This window comes from Prionailurus viverrinus, chromosome D3 (assembly GCF_022837055.1).
Source record: "Prionailurus viverrinus isolate Anna chromosome D3, UM_Priviv_1.0, whole genome shotgun sequence".
NCBI lineage: Eukaryota > Metazoa > Chordata > Mammalia > Carnivora > Felidae > Prionailurus > Prionailurus viverrinus.
Window position 1 is genome coordinate 8,754,283 of NC_062572.1, and position 22,849 is coordinate 8,777,131.

The following is a 22,849-nucleotide window of genomic DNA, read 5'->3' on the forward strand; positions in this document are numbered from 1 at the left end:
AAAATTACATTGAAAGGATGTTCTTACTGACCTCTCAGGAATTTTTATTCCTGTCTCCTACTAACAGTTAATTTTACTACATACTAGTACATGTATTTACCCTGGAATTCAGAATGAAAAGTGCTCATATTTAATGTATTATACACTAAAGGGCACCTGGGTGGCTCAGACAGTTAAGCGTCTTGACTTCTGCTCAGGTCATGATATCATGGTTCGTGGGTTTGACCCCACATCAGGCTTGATGCTTGCTGTCAATGCAGAGCCTGCTTCAAATCCTCTGTCCCCCTCTCTCTCTGCCTCTTCTGTGTGTGCTCTCTCTCTCTCTCAAAAATAATGTATTATACACTAATACTCCTAATTCACATTCTCTACTTAGAATTCGATCTTTCATAAATTGATGAATAAATATGTGTGTTACCACAGGGTGGCATTGCCTATTAGCCAAAAGTTCAACTTCAGCAGGATTATCGTCTTCGTATAGAAGTATTTATGTTATTACTGTGTTCTATTTTATAAGAATGAAAACTGATTTTTAAAAAAATGCTGATGATAGTGATAATACAACTGAGCCAGAGCTGGCAATCATTCAGGATATCAAACACAGCAAACTCTAACTTCAAATTTTGATCAATAACTATCAAATAAAGAAATAATTAAAAACATATCCCATCCTCTTTCCTCCTCTCTCAGAGACAGCCACTATTCTGTACAGGTCAGCACTGTCTAATACAACAGCCACTACCACAAGTGACTACTGAGCCTTTGAAATGGTGCTGATCCAAATTAAGAAGTCCTCTAAGTATAAAACACACATTGGATTTTGAAAACTTAGTATAAGAAAAGGGTAAAATATCTCACTAAATTTTTATATTGATTACATGTTGAAATAATATTTTGGATATAATGTGCTAAAGATTAAAATTAATTTCACGTGTTTCTATTTGTTTTATTAATGTGAATACTAGGAAATTTAAAATGACATGTGTGGTTCACCTCCCCCCCCCCCCCCCCCGAGAGAGAGAGAGGGTGAGAGAGAGTATGCAGAGGGGAGAGGGGCAGAGGGAGAGAAAGAATCTTAAGCAGACTCCACACTTAATGTGGAGCCCAATGCCACAACCCTGGAATCATGACCTGAGCTGAAATCAAGAGTCAGACCCTCAACCGACTGAGCCACCCAGGGGCCCCTCACATTGTACTTCCATTGGATAGCAATTGTATTGAGATTTGCATGGGTCCATAGAGCTGCTGATGAGTTCAGAGTGTACACAAGACTCCTTTATCAAAAGGAAACTAGTATTTAAGAAAGTCAGTAAGACACCAAAGTCAACATCATACGACCTCCTATTCAACTCCTTACAAAACCCAAAGCTAGTTGTTCAACATTAAAATCAATTTCTGTCTGCTAAATTTAAATGAACTGAGGGAACTAAAAGATCAGATATATATACATTATTAAGGCTTTAAATAACTATATATCAACCTTTCTGGAAGGATCTATAAGAAGTATTAACAGTAGTTTTGGAAATAAGAGACTGAAAATGATCAGTGAACAAATGGTGAGACTTTAGCTTTTTAACTTCATACTGTTCTGAACTATTTAAAATTTATTTTTATAATGATTATGTATTGATTTTATAATAAAAATATTAGGAATTTTATAATTTTTAAGGCTTGCTGAGCATTAAACATCCTCCCCACATACATATTTACATTTTTGTATGTTCAACTTTCACACACATTTTAAAGAACTTATTTGGTACAAAAGTAGGAGAGTGTCTGTCTATACATGCATCCTGAAAAAACTGGCTTAACATGAAATGGACCCAGAAAAACCAAACAAACAAATATGAAATGGACACATGAAACTCTGTTTTCTGGTGACTGCATTTCTCAAACAGAAGTGGAATACATCCTGAAAAAAATGAGAGGAAACATAATTGGAAGAGAGTATAAGGAAGGTGGCAAGCAATATCCCTCTTAGGACAGCAACTTTTCCTACCTTTATGACCAACCAGTAAGCAAAATTTCACTATGGGGCAGTTCCAAATTAGCTGATTAAATGATATAGTGTCTGGGATTTTTTTCAAAACAATAGCGGGGAGGAGTGATGGAGGAATGGATGAAATAAGATTGGCCATGAATGGAAAACTATAAAGTGGAATGAGAAGCACTCTCATTTCTCTACTTTGATATATATTTGAAATTTTCCGTTATACAAAATTTCCATTACATTATTTAAAATTTCCATTATTATTATCAATGATAATAAGAAAGAAAAAAGATTCTTCTGCTGGCTGTGTGGAGAGCAAGAGCAGAAAAAGGGGACGAATCAGGAATCTATCTTAGTAACTCAGTGGTGAAATGGTGGCAGTGCAGTCAGTGTGCAGGTTGGAGATCCAGTGTAACAGAAGGACTCATTGGGGTACTGGATGGAGGTATAGCAGTGGTGGAGAAAGACAAGTATCAAGGATGACTGAGGTCTACCCTACCAGGAAGAAGTATCACTTTTTTGTTTTTCAAGCAATTTTGAGGATATCTGGAAAATTTTCACAGAATTTAAGATAGTTTAATAGGAACTTCTTTTGAGGAATTCTTATTGGGGGTAAGATTTCACCATTATTTTATTTTATTTTTTAATTTTTTTTTTCAATGTTTATTTATTTTTGGGACAGAGAGAGACAGAGCATGAACAGGGGAGGGGCAGAGAGAGAGGGAGACACAGAATCGGAAACAGGCTCCAGGCTCTGAGCCATCAGCACAGAGCCCGACGCGGGGCTCGAACTCACAGACCGCAAGATCGTGACCTGGCTGAAGTCGGACACTTAACCGACTGCGCCACCCAGGCGCCCCTATTTTATTTTTTAAAGATTTTATTTTTAAGTAATTTTTACACCCAACATTGGGCTTGAACTCACAACCCGAAGACCTACAGCCACATGTTCCACTGACTGAGCCAGCCAGGTACCCCTCACCATTATTTTAAATGCAACAATTTGTGTTAATTATAACGGTTGCAACTTCATCTGATGAATCATTCGTTCTTTTCAAATTACTGCCTGCTTGAGGAAAGAATTTCTTTTTAACCAGTCTCTAAGAGCCACAATTAATTTTAAATACAAAGTGGTTTCATCTGCAAATGCCCTTCACAAGAAAACCATTAAAATCTGAGATAACGTTGAGAGTTGATCCTGGCACTCACTAAATAATCTGTCAGCAGGTTATAGAGTCTGACCTGACACAGCCCTTCAACATTAATCAGATTTCTCCCAGAATAGAGTGTAACCTTTCAAGCACCTGTTTGCTTTTCTACGGGAAAAAATCCTAGGCAAAGCTCCATTGGAGAAATCTCTTTAGGGCAAGAAGGAGATTCAAAAAGCCTATAAACTGTTCAATAAAGCTGTGGGAAAAAAACGCCTTAGTATACATAAATAATTTACTCACAAAGAACAAGTTATGTAATAGGAAGAGTCATATTTGGGATTAGAATCAGGCTAAAACCAGAATAACCTACCACATGTATATTTGAAACCTAGTTTAATTCATATTAGGCAATTATTTCTACAAGGAAATGAGTATTTCCTCTCATGCACAAGCAAAAGCTTCCATCCACAAAGGAATAACACCTTTTAAACAGTGGAATTAATCCAGATATAAAGAGAAATTTCACTCAGAATACATTTCAAAGGTAACGAAAACAACTGTTAAAGGAGAGATTGCTTAAGATCCCAAAGATATGAAACGGCAAATAAGAACATACCTAAGAGCAAAGGGAGACCACAGTAAATACTAGAAACAGGGCTGAGGGAGACACATCCTACCTATGAGAAAGCAGCTCACATTCTTAGTGGGCAGCAACTACTCACACAGGAACTAGACACACAGCTCCCATAAATGCTGCTATAGGAGGGTCAAGAACAAATGGTTAATGCTCATGGTGCCCTGTGGGAATAGAGCAAGCCTTCGCTTAGGACATAATATTCAGATTAGGCCCTGGAAGGTAAGTCACTTCCACAGGCAAAGGAAAGTAATAACAGGAAAAGAATGGTAGACAATTAGGTGTGGCTGGGGTTTGGGTGCTGAGAAGTTAAGTTGAAAAATGCAGGGCAGGAGCTGAAGTTGTGGGCTCAGAGTTGTGATCCAAGAACTTTAAACTTTACGCTATAGACTTGAACTGATATGGGAGCTATTAGACACATGTGGCTACGGAGTTTGAAATGTGGCTAGTTTGAATTGAGATGTGCTGTTAAATGTAAAATAACACTGGATTCCAAAAATGTAGTACAAAAAAACTATAAAATACTTTAGTGATAGTTTTATACTGAATAGATTGAAATATTTTAGATATTGTGGGTTAAATATATTAATTGAAATTAACTGCATCTGTTTCATTTTTACTCTTTTAAATGTGGCTACTATAAAATTTAAGATTACATTATGTAGTTTACAGTATATATAGCACTGCTATAAAGTCATCAAGTTTCCTGGGTAAAAGTGATATAATCTAATCTATATTTTCTTTTTTTTTCCTAATCTATATTTTAGAAGAATAATACTGATAGCAGTGGAGAGAATGGGTTGGGAAGAGGATGGAGGTCAGGCATCAGCTGCAAGATTTTAGTTTAGACGTAATGAGAAAAATAGAATACTCACTAGAAATACAAAGGAATGAATACAGAAAGACCCCTGGACTTGATATCAACGTACTTTATGTCAACAGGTTTCTGGATTTCAGGAATGAGTATTGATTAGATGACTCTCCAGTTGGGAAAGGAGTGGAAATGCCTCTAGAAAATATTGAATTGTCTTGGGTATGCTGAGTTTTAGGCACCAGGAGGACATTTTTAAGGAAATGTTATGTATGAAAAGTCAGGAACTGTAAGTCTGCAGCTGGGGAGGTAATCAGAGCCACATCTTTGACAAAGATTGGGAAGTAACGCCATTAGGGGTGGATTAGATGCTCAGGGAGAACACAGAGAGTAGTAAGTTCAAGGAGTCAAGTGGGGACCTTAGGAATGAGAATTCCTAGTCAAATAGCTCATTTGTGACTTGCATTTTACTCCAGGCATCAAATTACAATCACAGATATGATAACTGATTAAGTTTTTTTACAACTGATTAAAGTTTAAGGAAATAGTCCAGTTTGGCAAAATGATATAATTTCTTTAGAGGTGAAAAGAGGTGAAGTTGAAAAGGTAGGCCTGAATTAATGACTGGGAATGCTTTGAATGCCACCAGAGAGTTTACACTGAATATAGAAGCTATTTCCTTTAATTCACTATAATCATCTTATGTCTCCATTAATAACATTCTGTCAGCATATTATCTAGCTTAAGTGTTTCCTTTGACCCCCCCAAATCCAATTAAAACCATTATTAGAGTAAGATAATGGTTACATATCTGAAATAACCAAGCAAAAGGCTGAGAGGAGACTACAGAACACAGAAAATTCACTTACGTGTACTATTTACATGGAAATGCCAGTTTTGTAAAGTGGAAGATAATCAACCAGAAAATATTTATGATGATTATAATTTTCCACATAATATTTTGGTAAGTTTCCTGTAGACTGTTTTTCTAAAGTGAAGAGTTAAGAGAAAAGAAGATAGGATAATTCTGGTGTGTTTCCCATCATTTAAGTGTATCTTTCTATAAAAAGAAAATTCTTAAAGTAACAGCCAATTTTCATTTACTAACACATTTTTGTCTTTTCCTTACTTATAATCATATAAAAACAAAATTTTGTGTACTTTAAAAAAATCATTTGGCTTTTTATTAAACTTAAATTTTTACTTAATAGCTTTGTTCTAGGCCAAAAGTTGAAGGAGAAAAGATTTCATAAGCTGAAATTGTGGAAGCTTAACAATCCTATCTTTCCAATTACTTATGGTCACCTAGCTGCAAAAGGCTCACCTTGAAAAAGACTCTGAACTAAGCCAACATTAGTCTGTGTCTCTCTAGTATGGTCCATTATCAGCCATAAGCATGAGGTTGCCATTCTTAAGCCCTTCCTACTACACTCACCTTCAGACTGACATGCAATTAGTTACAAAGCAAACATTTTCCAGAAGAAAGTGACGCCTAGAGAATAAATTCTAAATTTCAATTTTTATGTATCAGTGAAAAAAGATTTGACAATTTTATCTAAAAATAGACTCTGGCAGAATTTCAGATATTATCTAGTACCCAAAGGTAATAGCTTTATTCTTTGCATTTTTGATGATCTTGAGGCATTTTACATTGAGCCTCACACTCTAGTGAAGCAAGACAGTTCGACAGGGATTGTTTTTCCATCAGTGAAACACATCTCCTATCTACTAAGATGGGTACTTGATAGTGAATTGAAACTCCAGAAGAGAAACTGAGTAAGATTCTGGCTGGATCACAAGAGTTGAATAAGGAGGGATCAGGATATCTGTTTTTACACTTTCTGCAGCAAGTATTCATCTAATGAAGCCCTGGCTAGGCAGTATTTATTGCAGTGATATGGCCAGCTCCTTTTCAGATGAAAAGGTTCTTTTTCAAATACTATCATCTAGTGTTCTCCGAGCTAATCTTCTTTGTCTAGAGACATCACAACATGAAGCATTATAACTAAAGAAAAATGAGATCAGAGTATAAACTCAATTTCTATCAAATAGAATAGATCATATTTGTATCAACATTGCTGAAGCCTCAACTATTTGGGCATTAAGAACACTCCCCTGTGATTCAGGACTGTGAAATGTTGTATCTGCAAATAATTATCCCAAAGGGAATAAAAAGCAGAATTACTGAAAAAAAAAAAAAAAATTCAACAGTTGAGTTATTCAGAAAAGTACAATTTGCTTTGACTAACACTCCTTTCAGTTCTCTAGAGGTGAAATTATATAGATTATGATGTTCTTTCTGCTTTAACAAGCAAGTGATATATTCCCTTTGCAAAAAGTTTCCCCAAAGCAACCATTCTTCATTAATCACAACAAAACCTGCTTCTTCTGATTCTCCGGAGAACAAATCTACGTCAAGAATTCAAGATCTCTAAGCAGAACAGCAAACTCAGAGCTGAGGCCATGAAGCTGAAAGAATGGAAGGGAAGAAAGGTTCAACTCTGTGGTAAAATGTGTGAAAGTGGAACCTATAAACAAAACTCAAATTCTGCTAAAGAAAGGGAACTGTCTGAGGCACTTAAATAAGGATCCAAAGCAGAATGGTCCATTTTATGTTTTAGAATTCTAAACAATATAGCTGCTATTTCTTACTAGCTTAGTAAACACAAAATTACTTCGTGATTAATCAAATTAAAATGTACACACACACACACACACACACACACACACACTCACACTCACCCCTACTGTCCAGAATACTTCATTATCTAGAGATGGTAATTTCCAGACAATTCTGGGCAGTTGCTTTGCCTTAAAAAAGTAGTGAAAAATGCTAAAAGGATTAGGAAATGATACTGTGAAGGCAAAATAAAATAAAATTAAAATTAAAATGTTCTTCCTCTAACTTTAGCTCTTCTGTTTAAATACCAACACTTAATGTGGAATGTCTGGCTCAGCGTGACTTGGGGAACTTGGTATCTTATAGACTTGGGTATGAATCACTACCTTCTCATCAAACTGAAGAGTTGAAGGTGAAGTCACAGAAAAGGTCACTTCACTCCTTTCTGAGCTGCAACAGTATCTTCCTCAAATGCTAAATGCTGTTAGCAGTGCTTTCTGAACCGAAGGAAGCAACAGGCAAATCATGGGTTCACACTTATTGTGAACTGTGAAGTGTATGGGCAGGGCCCTTAGTGTGTCATAGAATTAAGGGCTTCTATTAAAGCCAAGACTTCTGTTTCTAAATATTAGAAAATGTTATATAACACCTAATGATTTAATGTTTAAGAAAACAACAGCAATTAAAGCCTAGTTAGTTATCTGATGTGTACCTACTTGTACTGGCCCTTTAGGCTAAAAAAGAATTTTTCCTTTTGCTTGTAATTTATAAGATTAGATCTAGAATTCTGGTCTTAAAGGTTAACATAATATTTATGACAATTAAGCTATATATCCTTGACCTAACCCCAAAGAGGATACTTATTTACCTCCCTGCTTTTCTCACCCATCTATAAAAATAAGAGCTGGCCTTTACTAAAATACCACCCTCTGGGAGAGGTCAAGAGTCACATGTAGCCCTGGCACAAACACTCTTTTTTTAAAAAAATGAGAACATAATTCCTCTGAATAAGCCTGCCAAGTGGAGAACTGTCCCTTAATTTCTAAACACTAATTAATTTTTTTTCCTACACACTGTTTCACTAAGTAATGGTATTTGAGTGGTAGGACCAATAATTGTTTTTTCTTCTTTCCATTTTCCACGATATTCCCATTTTTCAGTAAGGAGTATATATGTTACCTTTATGGGAGGGATTATAAAACCTATATAAATCCAGTTAGAACTATATTTTATACTTACATTCAATATTAAAGTTATTCAACACAGTTTACTGAACATTTTCTATATGCATGACATTGTAGTGAAAGGGAGCTAAAGGGATTTACATATAATAAAAGATTTCCTGCCCAGGGAGCTTAAAATCAAGTGGTAGTGACTGTGGCAGGGAAGAAGGGTTTGGAGAGGTTTATGATAAATGGCTCTAACAAAATAAACATGCACCAATAAAAACTAAAGTAAAGATCAGATTACATCTAGCTGAAGGAATCAAGAAAGTATTCATGGAGAAGAGAAGTGCCTGATCCGTGCCTTGAAAGATGAAAACATGAGTCATGGGGGAGGAGGTTGACAAGAGAGGCAATTTGGGCAGTTCCTTAAGATTCTGACTAATATGGATAAAGTGCAGTAATAAAGGTGAGGGTAGAACTCTTAAGAGCTGAGAAACCTGACCTCCAGGTAAATGCCTATTTATTACATTCCAGCCAGGAACCTCTGACCAGCAATCAGCCCAAACAATTCACTGCAGGAGTTCAGGCTTATAAAGGAGGTCTCCTGAAGGAAAGGACTGGCCTGAAACCACCAAAGTCCTTGAGGCCCACTGAACTAGTTAGTTCAACTGAGGCCTTTATTTGCTTTAATGAAGGGGCTTTGCTCAACTATTAGCCTAGGAATAGCTAATGTCAAGGTAGTATTCAGACTCAGCAAAGATCACCTTAGTAAAACAAAGTTTTAAATGATCATTTCTGACTTGAAAAGCAGTGTATATACACTAGGCAAGGGCACAGGCTTTGGAATCAGATCTGGGTTCAAACTGCAGCTCCAGGACCAGGGTAATGTGTATCCAAGGGTGTCCCTTGGATAGCTCTTTGAGCCTTAGCATCTTCACCTGTAAATGGGTGCTCAGCTCATAGTCGACATGCAGTAAGAGAGACTTATGCCTCTCTAAGACCAAATAACAGCATATAGAACAGTCTATATCAAGCAATCTTTGATCAGTGTTTGTAGTTTACAACCACTGTTCTGTGGTCACAACCAAAAGACAATTCCCACTCACAGGTAATATATAAAAGATGAATGGAGTCCATTCAACTTTTCCCATCACACATCCACCACCATTCAGTATCTCATTAAACATTTAACAGGAATTAAGGAACAAACATATACGTCTCTACAAAATATACAAGGAAAAACAGATCCACCTACACTTTGAAGAAATTAGTTTTCCTTTCTCAGAAGTGATTCTGAAATAACCTTAGTGAACAAATATCTCTTCAGTGCCTGCTGTCTGCTAGGTGCCAGGGTTCAGATTTAGATATTCCTTATTTTAAATGGAAAATCTTACATAACAACTGGTGATATACAAATTGGCCTAAACCATTCCCTTCAGTCACTACAATAATCACAGCACCTCTATCACAACTTTCCTGTCTCCTTTCTCTTTATATTGTGACTCCCCTTCAGGGCGGAGTCTCTTTCACATTGCTAACCAACCATCCTTTTCATCTCTGGGTGCTGGCCTAGTAGCTGGCATAACAGTTCTCAATTCTTGCTGCACAATGACATTACCTGTGGAATCCAAGTCCCCCCTCCTGAGTCAGTATGCCCAGGATGGACCTGGACATCCTAGCAAAGGATGGCACACCAACTGCACAGGTGATTCTAATGAGAATCACTACTGGAGCACTCAGAACTTAGTTAAGGCCAGCTGGACTTAAACATTCTATGAGCCAGATGATTCCACCTCTGAAATGCCTCTCCCAGCAAGCAATTCCCTATTTCCCATTCCCAAATTTGATCCTTCTCTTGCATTTCCTTCTCTTGCAGCCCAACCCACCCACACTTGTAGGCTAGAAACCTTAAGGAAGCTTCCAGATGCAAAACCTCAAAATCAACTTCAATTCCTGTTTTCTTTTTCATCCTTTGTCCAATTATCACTAAGGACTATTGGTTCTATGTCTGCAATGAGTCTGAAGCCCAACTACTTTCCACTGCCCTAGTTAAAGCCTTTTCTAACTCAGACTATTTCAGTAGCTTCCTAACTGGTCTTTTGCTTCCTGTTCTCCCATTACACTCTTTGTATCATTTTCGTTTCTTTCTTTTTTGCTTTTTACAAGCTTACTATGTCCATGTTATTCTTCTAGTCAAATACCTTCCATGTATATACACTTTTTTACTTGTATATGTAAAAACATTCTCTAGAAGGATACATAAGAAACCAGTAACATTAGTTCCTTCTGGGAGAGGAACTTTGCAGCTAGAAGAACAAGAGAGACATTTTACTCTGCACCTTTTTAAATTTATAGTGTCTTTTGAATTTTGTACCATTTGAATGTGGTACCTCTTCAAAAATGACCAAACCAAACTCAAAACAAAAGTGAAAACATTTTCTATAGCTTCCTAACAACAACAAAAATGAAACACCCAATTACTTAACACAGCAATTGTGACCTTCCAGTTTGGTCTCAACCTATTTTCTAACAATTCTCAACCACCCTCCCAAACCCACCCAGCTGGCCCAAATTACTCTTTAGCCACAAAACAGCTGTAGTTCAGAGTATCTCCAGTGTCTCTGCTGATCCCTCAATCTGGAGAGCTTCACCATTTTTCTCATTTGCCTCCATTTACTGAAAACCCATCTCTCGAGGCCTGACTCCAGGCTTCCATAACACCTGATGAGTATTCTTTATCCTGTTCCTGTGGCCTTCCCTGCCCCACTACGAAACTTCCAGGCTGAAGTCTGTTTTGTTCTCGGTCTTCTCCACCAAGGAAGCAACCTGTAAACAATGAATTCAGGTGACTGTACTGAAAAGTTACAATACCAACACTCTGGTATACAAACTTTCATCTGAGAACTCCAAAAAGAGAACTTACCCAATATTTTATCGTAGAGTTGCACAAGGTGTTATGCTAGCTACAGGATGCTCCCGTCACAGACCATTATAAGAAAGTTTGATGGAAAGAATCCTAAAAGGGAGTCAGGAGAGAACACCACTCCCAGCTTTCTTTGCCACTAACCTGCTGTAGGAAACTGGCCAAATCACTTCTCTAAGCTTTACTTTTCTTATCTGTGAAATAAGCAACAGGAAGGACAAATTCTCTCGAGTTCCTTTAAGAACTAAGATTCTGGGATTCTAAATCACACTGCAAGAAAAGGGAACCTGATTTAGAAACTATAAAATAAAGGTTAACATACAGCTATGCTTTCTTTTTCACATACATTACATTTATTGCATGAGCTAGTTTTGAAGCAAAGGCTCCATTTTAACCTTCGCAAATTTTCCTTTCTTCTTTATTACACCATCACATGTATGTTTTCAGAGACGTTGCAATGATTCAGAGGGTAAGAATACTGCCCCATGTCCTTTTACTTTAGTTTTAACCACTTAAAAATGTTGGAAATGTTTCTTCTTTAAGTGTTACTACCTGACAAAAGTCTAATTAAGCCTAACAAAATGTCAGGCCAACCATTTTTCAATTTGAAACTCTGAGAAGAAAAAAAAAAAAGAATAAAAGAGGGTTATCGATTAGTATTAATTTACTTCACTGAATTCATCTGATCTGTAAAGAAATTTATATGTATACATGGAATGTATTCACAAAACACACTTTGTTATCCAAAGACCACTGTTGAGTGAATTTAGCATACATGAACAAGAAAAGCAATGATAAGATCAAAGTTGGTGCTCAAGAACTAAGAGAAGTGAATTTTTAAAAACACTGTATGCATAAGACATCTTTGTTTAGAGTTCCTCATTTCATAGAAACATTAATGACCATATTACCAATTAGTGGTTGACTTAAAGACCATGAACCGTTTTCTAGCTCTTATGCAAATAGCTCACCTCTATTTTCTTATCCTAAACTGCTATCCAAACATTGATGTGAAAACAGAAGCACTTTTTGTTTGCTTCATTCAGCACAGCTAATCTTTTTCATAGACATCAAATGACAGCATGGACAAATTCTGATAAATCAAAAAACTTGCTGGGTAGCATCCTTGAAAGATCAAAATGTACAGTCATAGTGGCACACAGACTCGCAAAAAGAAATTCCCTTTCTTTTCAAAATAGTCTGTTAATGAGTAAAAGAAAAATCGGTACAAAAATGTGTTAGAATTGGCCTGAGTCAAAATAGTACTGGGTCTTTCAACAGAAAGCATTCTTTGTAGTCACTTTTGTAGTCTCTGGCAAAGTTTTTGCAGTCATTTTGTAGCCTGTGGGATTCATACCAACAATTCAATCAATTCTAGAACTATTCACCAAACTTATTCACCACAAAACAACTGTTTAAGAACCTGGTAAATTTATAAAGTGTTAATTAAATGTGACAGACTCAAGATCAATAATAAGCTTACTAATGAGAGCAATTTCATAACAATTGGAAAAGGATAAATTACTATAACCTTTTTGAAGGGACCTATGCTAAAATTCATATCAGAGGCCTTGCAAGTGTTTGTAGCCTTTGACACAAGAACTCTTCAAGGAATTTATTCTAAGGAAATATTCAGATGCAGATATTCATTCATTCTAATGTTACTCAAAATAGAAAATTGGCAATTGGGGCATCTGGCTGGCTCAGTCAGTAGAGCATGCGATTCTTGATTTTGGGGTGTGAGTTTGAGCCTCACATTGGGTGTAGAGATTACTTACATAAATAAAACTTAATAAATAAAATCTTTTAAAAAATGAAAGAAAACTGGCAATAATCTAAATAACGAAAAATAGATGACTGGTTAAATGAATTATGGACTATGCACGCAGTAAAATGTGATGCAATTATGTAAGGAAATATGCTCAATTTACATTACAAAAAATAACATTACTATTAACTCAATTTTATTTAACAATATATATATTGTTGTACATACACAAAAGCTAGAGGAAGCCACACTGACTACAGCTGAATTATGATGTACAGGTGTTTTATACTGTGCTTTTCTGAACATGGGTTAGTTTTTAAAGCACAAAACAAAAGCATTTATTTAAAAGCACCAGATAACCAAGCAGGAAACTTAGGCCCAAGTCCCAGCTATGATACCAGCTGTTAATGACCTTATTGAGGAGTCAACTTCACAGATGAGGAAACAGATGCAGATTAAATGGAGATAAGAACAGCTATTCTAGTTAAATGATTAAATAATGTTAAACACAAAAATGCACTGTAAAATCTAAAGCACTACATATAAAGCACTGATGAATCATATATTGTGTCAAGATACTGAATAAATGCTTAGGAAAAACTGAGTGAAGTGTTTTCACTCTTCAAGGAAAAGCTTTGTACCCCACCCCACAATCCATCCAAAATCCTGTTTGGGATCTTATTCAAAAGAACTGAACATCTTTTCTTCTTCAAAATTTTAAACTAAATTGAAAGAGCTGTGCCACTTGCCAACTCAAGTTTAAATGATTAAGTATGTTATCAGCCTAATGCCCTCTGCAATGAGTCAGCTTTTGCAAAAAAGTCTTGATTTATGATGCAATTCTGTAAATTGTGTGTATTGTTTAATAATAGGAAACAAATGACTTAGCTCTCAAGGAAATAGAAAAATACCAGATTTTTAAAATATTTGACAACTCCCAAACAAAATAGATCACTAAATTTTATTACTAATGACAAAAATTAGGATCCAGGGCATCACTTCTTAAAATGAGATCAAAAGTTAACACTAATTTTGAAAGGCAAACTCACAACACACACTGTTTTTCAGCTAACTAGAACTTCTGGTTTGAAAAGTCTAATTTCTTTTTTTTCAAATTAAAAAAAATGTTTATTTACTTATTTTTGAGAGAGCACGAGCAGGGGAGGGGCAGAGAGAGAGAGAGAGAGAGAGAGAGACAGACAGACAGACAGACAGACAGACAGATAGACAGACACTGAGAATCCTAAGCAGACTCTGCACTGTCAGGGCAGAGCCCAAGGTGGGGCTAGAACCCACAGAGTGTGAGATCCTGACCTGAGCCGAAGTCAGATGCTTAACCAACTGAGCCACCCAGGTGCCCCTAAAAAGTCAAATTTCTTTAGAAAGAAAATACTGTTAACTTACTTTCCTAAAGCATTTTCCTGAAAATTCTGAACCTAAAGCCCCAAGTAAGGCCTCTCTAAAAGGCACGGGACTTACATAAAATGCATTTGACATTTAGCTTGAACTTGACATCAGCATTTACTCAAAGGACATGGTTGTAGGTCAAATACTGTGGCCCGGATATAATGCTTCGTGAGTCACACATGAGTACAAACTCCATTTGGATACTGTTGCTACTATTCAGGTTATGTATTGCCCAGTTTCATAAAGCAGTGCTAAAGTTCAGGGAACAGCCTCCTTAGATCCAGCCCCTTCTCCTCCACCCTCCGAAAAAACCCCACCACAACCAGCTAACTAACATATGCATCTTACCTTCTGCTACAATTTAAAACCTTTTAAAAAAAAATGTATTTTCTAAAAAGTATAAACAGTCATGCTTTCAAAATTCAGTTACTTGCTCTATAAAAAAGATTCATCTAGAATCCTTTAAAAAGATTAACACATTGAGAGAGAAGCTGAGAGTCAGGAAAATTTAAAACTAAGCTTGAGAAATCTCTAGATTAAAGACTGAACAAAGGAAAAGTAGTTCTGACAGTATAACAAATGAGGACATGACTTTAAAAATAATGTGCCTTATAAGAATCTTAAGAAAAGTACAATATATCTGTATAACAAAATGAGAAAAATATCAGGGAGAAAGGGTTTAAAAAACAAACAGCAAAATTCCTCTACCCAGCAACCCTGCAATCTTATTTATTACACAATGAAAGAACACTCAGAAAAATCAGACAGCAACTAGTCAAATGCATGGTCTTTTTTTTCTTTCTTTCCTTTTTTGGCCAGTGACTTCTTAAGCCCTGTTGCTTCTATGGGTCCTAGAAGGCTTAAACCCACAACTCTCATATTTCCTTAATATTCCACAATTTTCTCTTGAAAGTACATAGATTATGAAATCAGGCATATTTAAAGTACTGATTAATCTTAGAATTTACATTTGATTTTTACCTTTCAAAAAAATTTCCCTTGGATAATTATAAGTATGTAAAAATAATTATATAAAAAACAACTATATTCCTCATAAAGTTATAGTTATAATAAGACCCAATAATTCCATTTCTAGATATATACCCAAGAGAATGAAAAATATACGTTCATACAAAAGCCTGTACATGAATGTGTCACAACAGCACTATTCACAACAGCTAAAAAGTAGAAACAACCCAATGTCCATTAATAGATGAATGGATAAACAAATGCGGTCCTTCCATATAACAGAATATTATTCAGCCATTAAAAGGAATGAAGCACTGATACAAACTATAATGTGAGCAGATTTTGAAAATATACTAAGTGAAAAAAGCTAGATACAAAAGGCCACATTTTGTATGATTCCATTTATATGAGATGTCCAGAATAGGCAAATCTATTGTCAGAATCTACTTTCTGTTGCCAGGGGTTGAGGGAGGGGAGACGGAGAGTGACTGCTAATGCACAGGGTTTTTTGTGTGTGTGTGGGGATGAACATGTTCTGGAACTAGTCAGTGGTGGCAGCTGAACAATCTTGTGAATGTACTAAATACTAAATTTAGTACTAAATGTACTAATTTTTTTTAAGTTTTATTTATTTATTTTTGAGAGACAGAGACAGCATGTGCAGGGTAGGGGCAGAGAGACAGAGAGGGAGAGAGGGAATCCCAAGCAGGCTCTGAGCTGCCAGCACAGAGCCTGATGTGGGGCTCGACCCCAAAAAACCATGAGATCATGACCTGAGCCAAAACCAAGAGTGGGATACTCAACTGACTGAGCCACCCAGGTGCCCCCCCAATTTAATTATAAAAGGTAGATGTTATGGCAGATGAATTCTATACCTCAATTTTTTAAAATTCAACCAAGGTCATGTCTGCTGTCAAGATGTAGATCAGGCTAAAATTTGGCTTTCAGAAAATTATGACTATATAGTAATAACACTAGTTTCCTGATACAGCGTAAATTTTAGCTGAGGCAAGTTTCAAAGAGGACTTCTTCAAAGGCTTAAATTAGTATACATACACACTCTCCCAGGGTGACTACTTTGCTACTAAAAGGATAACTCACTTTTGGGTACAGAAGTTCAATCAAATACATTAAAATTATCATGACTGTTGGAAAACATAAAATTCTACCTAATGTATTCACTTCCCAAATACACTTTTAATGTTTATATTGTTCACATAATCCTTACACCTTAAAGACAACTACTTTTAAGACCGCCATTACTTACAAAAACACTTCAGAAATCCTGGCCACGATCAAAATCATACCTAAAGGCTAGAATATGACATTGTTTTCATTTCTCTTTAAGGTTTAAGTTAAGTCTAGCTTAAATAAATGTCCTGCAGTTTTTTAAGAATTACATTACAAATACTCAATTTTCAGAGGTCAGATTTTAGATGGCAGAGACCATGCTGCCATTTGTAAAGAAGTGGTTTCAGTTAACTGTGCTTTAGTATGCAGAGGAGTTTTTGTTGCATTTTAATTATGAGTCATAGTGTGAATGCAGAAGTTGTAAATACACACACACACCCTTAAGCAGAAAAGCATTAAAAGGACAAACAGTACCTAAAGACAGACTGGTTTTGAATTCACCTATCTTTTCAAGAAAATCTAACTAGTGATACAACGGAAAGAGGACAGGAATGGGGAGTCTGGGTGCTAGTCCTAGTGCTGCTATTAACTAGTGGAGTAACCTAAGCAAAATCATTTGACCCTCTGTAGGCGTCCATCTTCTCACTGGTCTCCAAGGTTTCTAAGTCTTACAACTCTCAACAGTCTTGGATTCTATTGTTAAGTAGCTTAGGGCTGTGGGAGGCCTAGCAGTTACACACTAGGCAGCTCTCATATTTTTGTGTACTTAGGCATCCATGCCACATAGAGTAATGAAAGAACTCAGGATTAGCCACAAGGAAGAAGAAAAAAGAAAAGTGCACATATAGCCCCTGCTGGTACTGGTTTCCTCCTGTTGGACCTAATAAAGAGAAAGCACCTTTGCCAATTTTCCAAGGGATAGGAGTGGTTCCTATGTCTCACCACACCCACCATAGTCGGTTTTTCCTAAAAGAAATCCAGTGGGGACTCTACAAAATGTTGTAATGCACCAGGTACTTTTAGTCACTGCATGACTAATAGAACAGATCAATTCTAAATTAAAGAAAAACAACAGTTTTCTCTTTCTAATACAAAAAGAAAAAACAGCTTTTATTCCAAACAGTCAAGGAGTTCTAAATGACCACAGTGAGCTGCACATATACTTAGCAACAAATGGTGTCAACCCAAAGAAAATGAATTATCTGTAGAACTAGAAGGTTTGAAGCACTGAGGTTCAACATAACATCATTCAACAGTCTTTTAACACATTTCAGTTTAGAACTCCAACTTCTAGAGAAAAAACACTACTGAAGATGTGCTGAGATGCTTCGCCTCTCTCACAGCCAGAGATAACCAGAGCTGCCTGTGAGGGGATGGTGTCAATAAAATAGAAGTAACCATCACACAAAGTGGAAGCCAAAGAAAGGAGGCCAACTCAGTTGCTTCCGGTGGCTCCCAAGATGGCTCTCTGGAAGAGCTCCTCCAAAACAGGACAGTCCAAGAGAACCTGTCTTCCCTGATTTGTACGCCAAACACACACACACTCAGTCTCTCTCTCTCTTAAAATGGCTCTTTGTCAAATATGGCCAAAGACCACCCCTAGGTGACATAAGCAGCACGTGTTTGGTTATGCCTGGCAGCCTCCCTTTTGGAAGGGGTACAGAGCTGCAGTTCCTAATCTGGTCCCCGTGCATGCACCTCTAGGTCGCACACAGATGGACTTCATGGGGTTAGTGAAGTCCTTGAATGCCTGTACAAAATTTTGCCTCCATGCACATTTTTCTGGAGAGAGAGCCCTTGGGCACTCAAAAATCCTGAGACTGTGAAACAAGGATAATTAAGAACCACTGCTTTAGCACCAAACATAAAACAGAAGAAATATACTGAAGGTACCCATGTGAATAAGATAGGAAGTAATGCCCGTTACTTCAGATGCAAAATAGCAAAGGGTGCCGTCTTTTCAAAACAAAATGAAAATATGATCTGATGGTCAGAAGTCCCTAAGGGTCACGTAGTCCACTCTCTAGTGGTAGTCCATCCTCTAGTTTAGATGAGGAAAATGAGTCGAGAGGCTCTTGCCCAAAATCACAGATCACAGAGCCAGCCTGGCAAGGCTCAGCACCAAATTAGGCAGGGTTTCTGCCAAGATGATAGGTTTATCTTTCAAAATGGGTTTGACCAAAATCCCCCCATCCTTAGAAATACCCCCACTTCATTAAGAAAGTAGCCTTCAAAAAAAAATTTTTTTTAATGTTTATTTATTTTTGACAGACACACACACACACACACACACACACACACACACACACACACACACAGAGAGACAGGGCATGAGTGGGGGAGGGGCAGAGAGAGAGGGAGACACAGAATCGGAAACAGGCTCCAGGCTCTGAGCTGTCAGCACAGAGCCCAATGTGGGGCTTGAACTCACAGATCCACGAGATCATGACCTGAGCCAAAGTCAGACACTCAACTGACTGAGACACCCAGGCGCCCCTTTCAAAAATTTTAAATCAAGCTTAAGTACAGGGATTTGGCTCATTAAAATGTCCCCAAATCATCAATCAAATTGCAAATATTTCACAAAAGCCACTACATAGATTTACACGGGGGAACCTTAGTGGCTCATTGTCACCTATCCTGTTGCACTATGAGTGCAATTTGAAAAAGCAGCACAGGTCACAAGCTCATTAAATGAAGCTTCTAAATGTAATGGAAAAAGACAGCTCCTGACAGCCCTTTAAAAAAAATACACGGAATCAGGGTCAAGCTGACTTCAAAGTGGAGTTGTAGGATATCTACAAGCTCCTTCACCTAAGGAACCCTCTCCCACCCTCTTACAGTTAACATCAAGAGTGTTGCCTAAACACTAAATGATTTTTTCTACCCAGGTAATGGGGTCGTTCATAAATTAAAATGAGAACAACCTTTCTATACCATGTTCACAAACACTACATGTAGTAGAAACAAAGATAATAAGCAGTTATTCTGAGATCAAATTAAAAAATAATTATTGTCATAAAAAGTTACAGGACCATTTGTTCCAACGCCAAACTTTGCCCCAGCATATGAAATTTAAAGTAATCAAAAACTCAATCTCACCTGGGAAGTGAAACCAAAGTGACATTTGAACCCAATTCAATGACAGCATGTCCTTCAATTTCAAAGGAAGTGCTTTACTCATTAAAGGAGATTCGATGGCATACGATTCTATAGCATACACATTGTCTCCAAAGACGTACGTTATGACAAACTTTCTGATTGCTTGTGAATTATATCTAGCCCTTTCTGTAAGTTCTCACGCTAGTCTCCCGTCCCCAAAGGTGTAACTGGAACAGGCCCTTCGGAAGCACCTGTGGCCTGAAAAGCCTTGAACCAATTTCTCAAGGCTTTCTTGGCTGCAGTTTGAAGAAGGTTCGACCATTCTATTTTGGGTCAAGGAGATTCTCTTCCACCCCAAGTGACCTCAAGCGGGCAAGATCAGTTTGGGAGAAGGTACTGCGAGTGTTTTTTCACCAGGCCAGCGCCACCGCCACCGCCTGCGAGACTCCGAAAAGGATGGAGATCTGGTCACCATCGAGGCGGTCAAAGAATGCGGCCGGGCTGTCTGGGGCTCGCGACAGTCCGCTCTGGATCCCGCAGCCCGTGGACAGGCTGCGGCGTCAGGAGTACGCGAAGAATCAGAGATCTCCGGGGCACGCAGAGGGAGGAAGCAGGGAGGGAACAAGAGCGAGGTTAGGAGTCTGCAGGTGTCTCCGGGGGAAGGGACGAGGTCGTCGGGACTAGCAGAGCCAAGTGACTAAACAGTGCGGTTCTGGACTCGGACAAACTGGTCACATCTCAGGCTGGGTGACCTTGAGCACAGAGCTCGACCGCTCTGCGGCTCAGTTTCCTCATCTCTAAAATGGGGGTTGTTCCAACGGAAAACGCACCTTGGAGCGCTTGGCATCGCGCCTGGCACATAGTAAGCGCTCCCTCCCTGCAGCTACTACTGGCTCTCGGGCTCCTCTCACCGCCCGGAGAACTGGGGAAAGCCCGGAGCAGGGAAGTCCCCAGGAGGCGGATCCGGGGCTGAGACGGGGGGACCCGAGCCGGGGACTCACCGAGCACGTCCGCTGAGCGGTGCCGGGCCACGAAGCACGCGTCGTCCCCGTAGCACGCGCCCTTCTTGAGAAGGCCCTTACGGAAGTCTTTGCCGAAGCCGCAGCCGGCCGTCACCAGCCCGTAGTCACCGCCGCCGCCGCCACCGGCCCTGGGGTCGGTCTGCGAGAGGCCGCCGAGGACGGCGCGGGCCACCAGCCGCCCGTACGAGAGGACCGAGAACATCGCCGCCGCCGCCCCCCCGAGGAGGCGGGGGGCCCGGGGAGCAGGAGGACGCGGAGGCCCGGAGCCGGCTCTCTCTTCAGCCGCAGCAGCGCCGCTGCCGGAGCGCTCCTCAGGGCGGCGCACAGCCGCCGGCGCCGCCCCTGCCCGACGCGCGGGGCCTCGCACACGCTGCGCCGCGCGCACCGGAGCCAGAGCGAGGTCAGAGCCGGCGGCTCCTCCGCCTCAGCCCGACTGGGGTCCCGGCTGCAGCCACCGCTGCCGCCGCCATCTTCCGCTCCACTAGCGTGTTCCGGGCCGCGCCGGCAGCGCCGCCCTCCCCCCGTGGCCACGCCTACAGCCCCGCCCACGGCTCGCGGCTCGGGCCCAAGCCACGCCCTCTCGGGCCCCGTGCCTCAGGCTGCCTTTGAGGTCGAGCGTGCGCAGAGGGAGTGGACACAATGTCTCCTGGGAGTTGTAGTCTCTGTTTACTTCACTGCCTACCATCCAGGACGTTTGAGGATTCCCCAGACGCGGGACCTAAATTCATTTACTGAGAATTACAGATGGGCTGTTTGAAAGTTTCCTCCCTGTTTTAACCACGTATTTTAAAGGCTATTGTTTTAAATAACGCCACCATCCCTTAAAAGAAAAATCCAAAAGAAACTGGAGTCAGGTCACATAATACTACTCTAGTGACATCTCCAGAATTTATATACTGGAAGGGTTAAGAGGCAGAAATCTGGAAATAAGAGCCGTTTTGCATATTATTTAGGAAAATTCGGGGAGATGTTACTGTCCTTATTAGACTAGGGGTTGAATGAGAAGATAGTGATGTAGATAAAAAAATGGTCACTGTAGATATGGCTATATAGAAGTGTTTCAGACTTTGCAAATGGTTCTGCCAATTTGGTAATAAAAAAATTCCAAGCCCCAAACTTCTTTGCCCCAAATCTTAATTATCTTGAGGGCCCACCTGTATGAGCAGGTCTTCTGACCTCTAGCTTGAGTTGCCCAGAAGAGGTGCAGTGCCAAAGACTTGCAAAGATGAGGTCTCTCCTTTCTCCTTCTATGGCTGCTACCTCTTCTCTTCAGAAGGACAGCCCTTGGCAAGAAAGGCAGTTCTTTTACTTTTTTCTATCAAGCTCTCAGCCCACCCCTAATAAAAACAGCACAGTAGGCTTCTCCAAAGTTTGACTATTAACACACTTCTTGTGAAATTATTTAGGTTAAATAACTAAATTTAACGGCGAGTTTGTAATCTAATGGAAAGGTTAGCTCGCCCAATATGTGCAATATGTTTGTATGTGTGTATGCACGTACAGATTACACACCATGCCAGATTACATACCGTACCATACATAATCTAGCTCTGGGTACCTCTCCATCCCATTTGGTGCCATGTCCCCTTCACTAGCTGGGCTCTCGCCATGCTCACAGCTGCTTCAGGACCTTTGCTCTTGCTCTTCCTTCTACTCACTAGAATGTAATTTTATTATCTCAGGGTCCTATGTTCTTTGTTGCTGTATACCCAGAATGTATGCGCACACAGTGGATACTTCAGTAAATGAATGAAAGAATGAATGAATAGTTCTATTTGCTAAAATTTCAAGGCCAAGAATCATTTGCCATTGTATTATTAGAATCCAATGTAAAGCCTGGCACATGGTAGGGAGTTTGTAATTGCATGTTGAATAAAAGAGGAAATAATTGAATAGAAACCATAAATAATATAAAAAATAACATTGAATACAAGAATGATTGAAGGGTGGTTACAAAAGAAAATTGAGATTTGAGGCAAGTGATCCAATTTGGAATAATTTTTAATTTTATTAAAACATAAATATCACTCAGATGCGTTGGTCTTCTTCCAATTCACTTTTGACAGAACTGCAGTTACTCTGGGGACTCCCATTTCATTCTTTAAGTGACTCTTTTTTATATATCTTTATATATATCTATCTTTATATATATATA

At 38.9% G+C, this 22,849-nt stretch overlaps 1 protein-coding gene across 1 annotated transcript in view; it reads right to left on the reverse strand.

Moving 5' to 3' along the window:
- PPTC7 (protein phosphatase targeting COQ7) overlaps positions 1 to 21,207 on the reverse strand; it is a 37,303-nt gene extending 16,096 nt beyond the window's left edge. Inside the window, exon 1 of the mRNA XM_047827722.1 lies at positions 20,674 to 21,207. Within this exon, the coding sequence (XP_047683678.1) occupies positions 20,674 to 20,896 (223 nt within the window). The 5' untranslated portion in view covers positions 20,897 to 21,207. The remainder of the gene's footprint in view (positions 1 to 20,673) is intronic.
- Between the last annotated feature and the right edge of the window lie 1,642 nt (positions 21,208 to 22,849).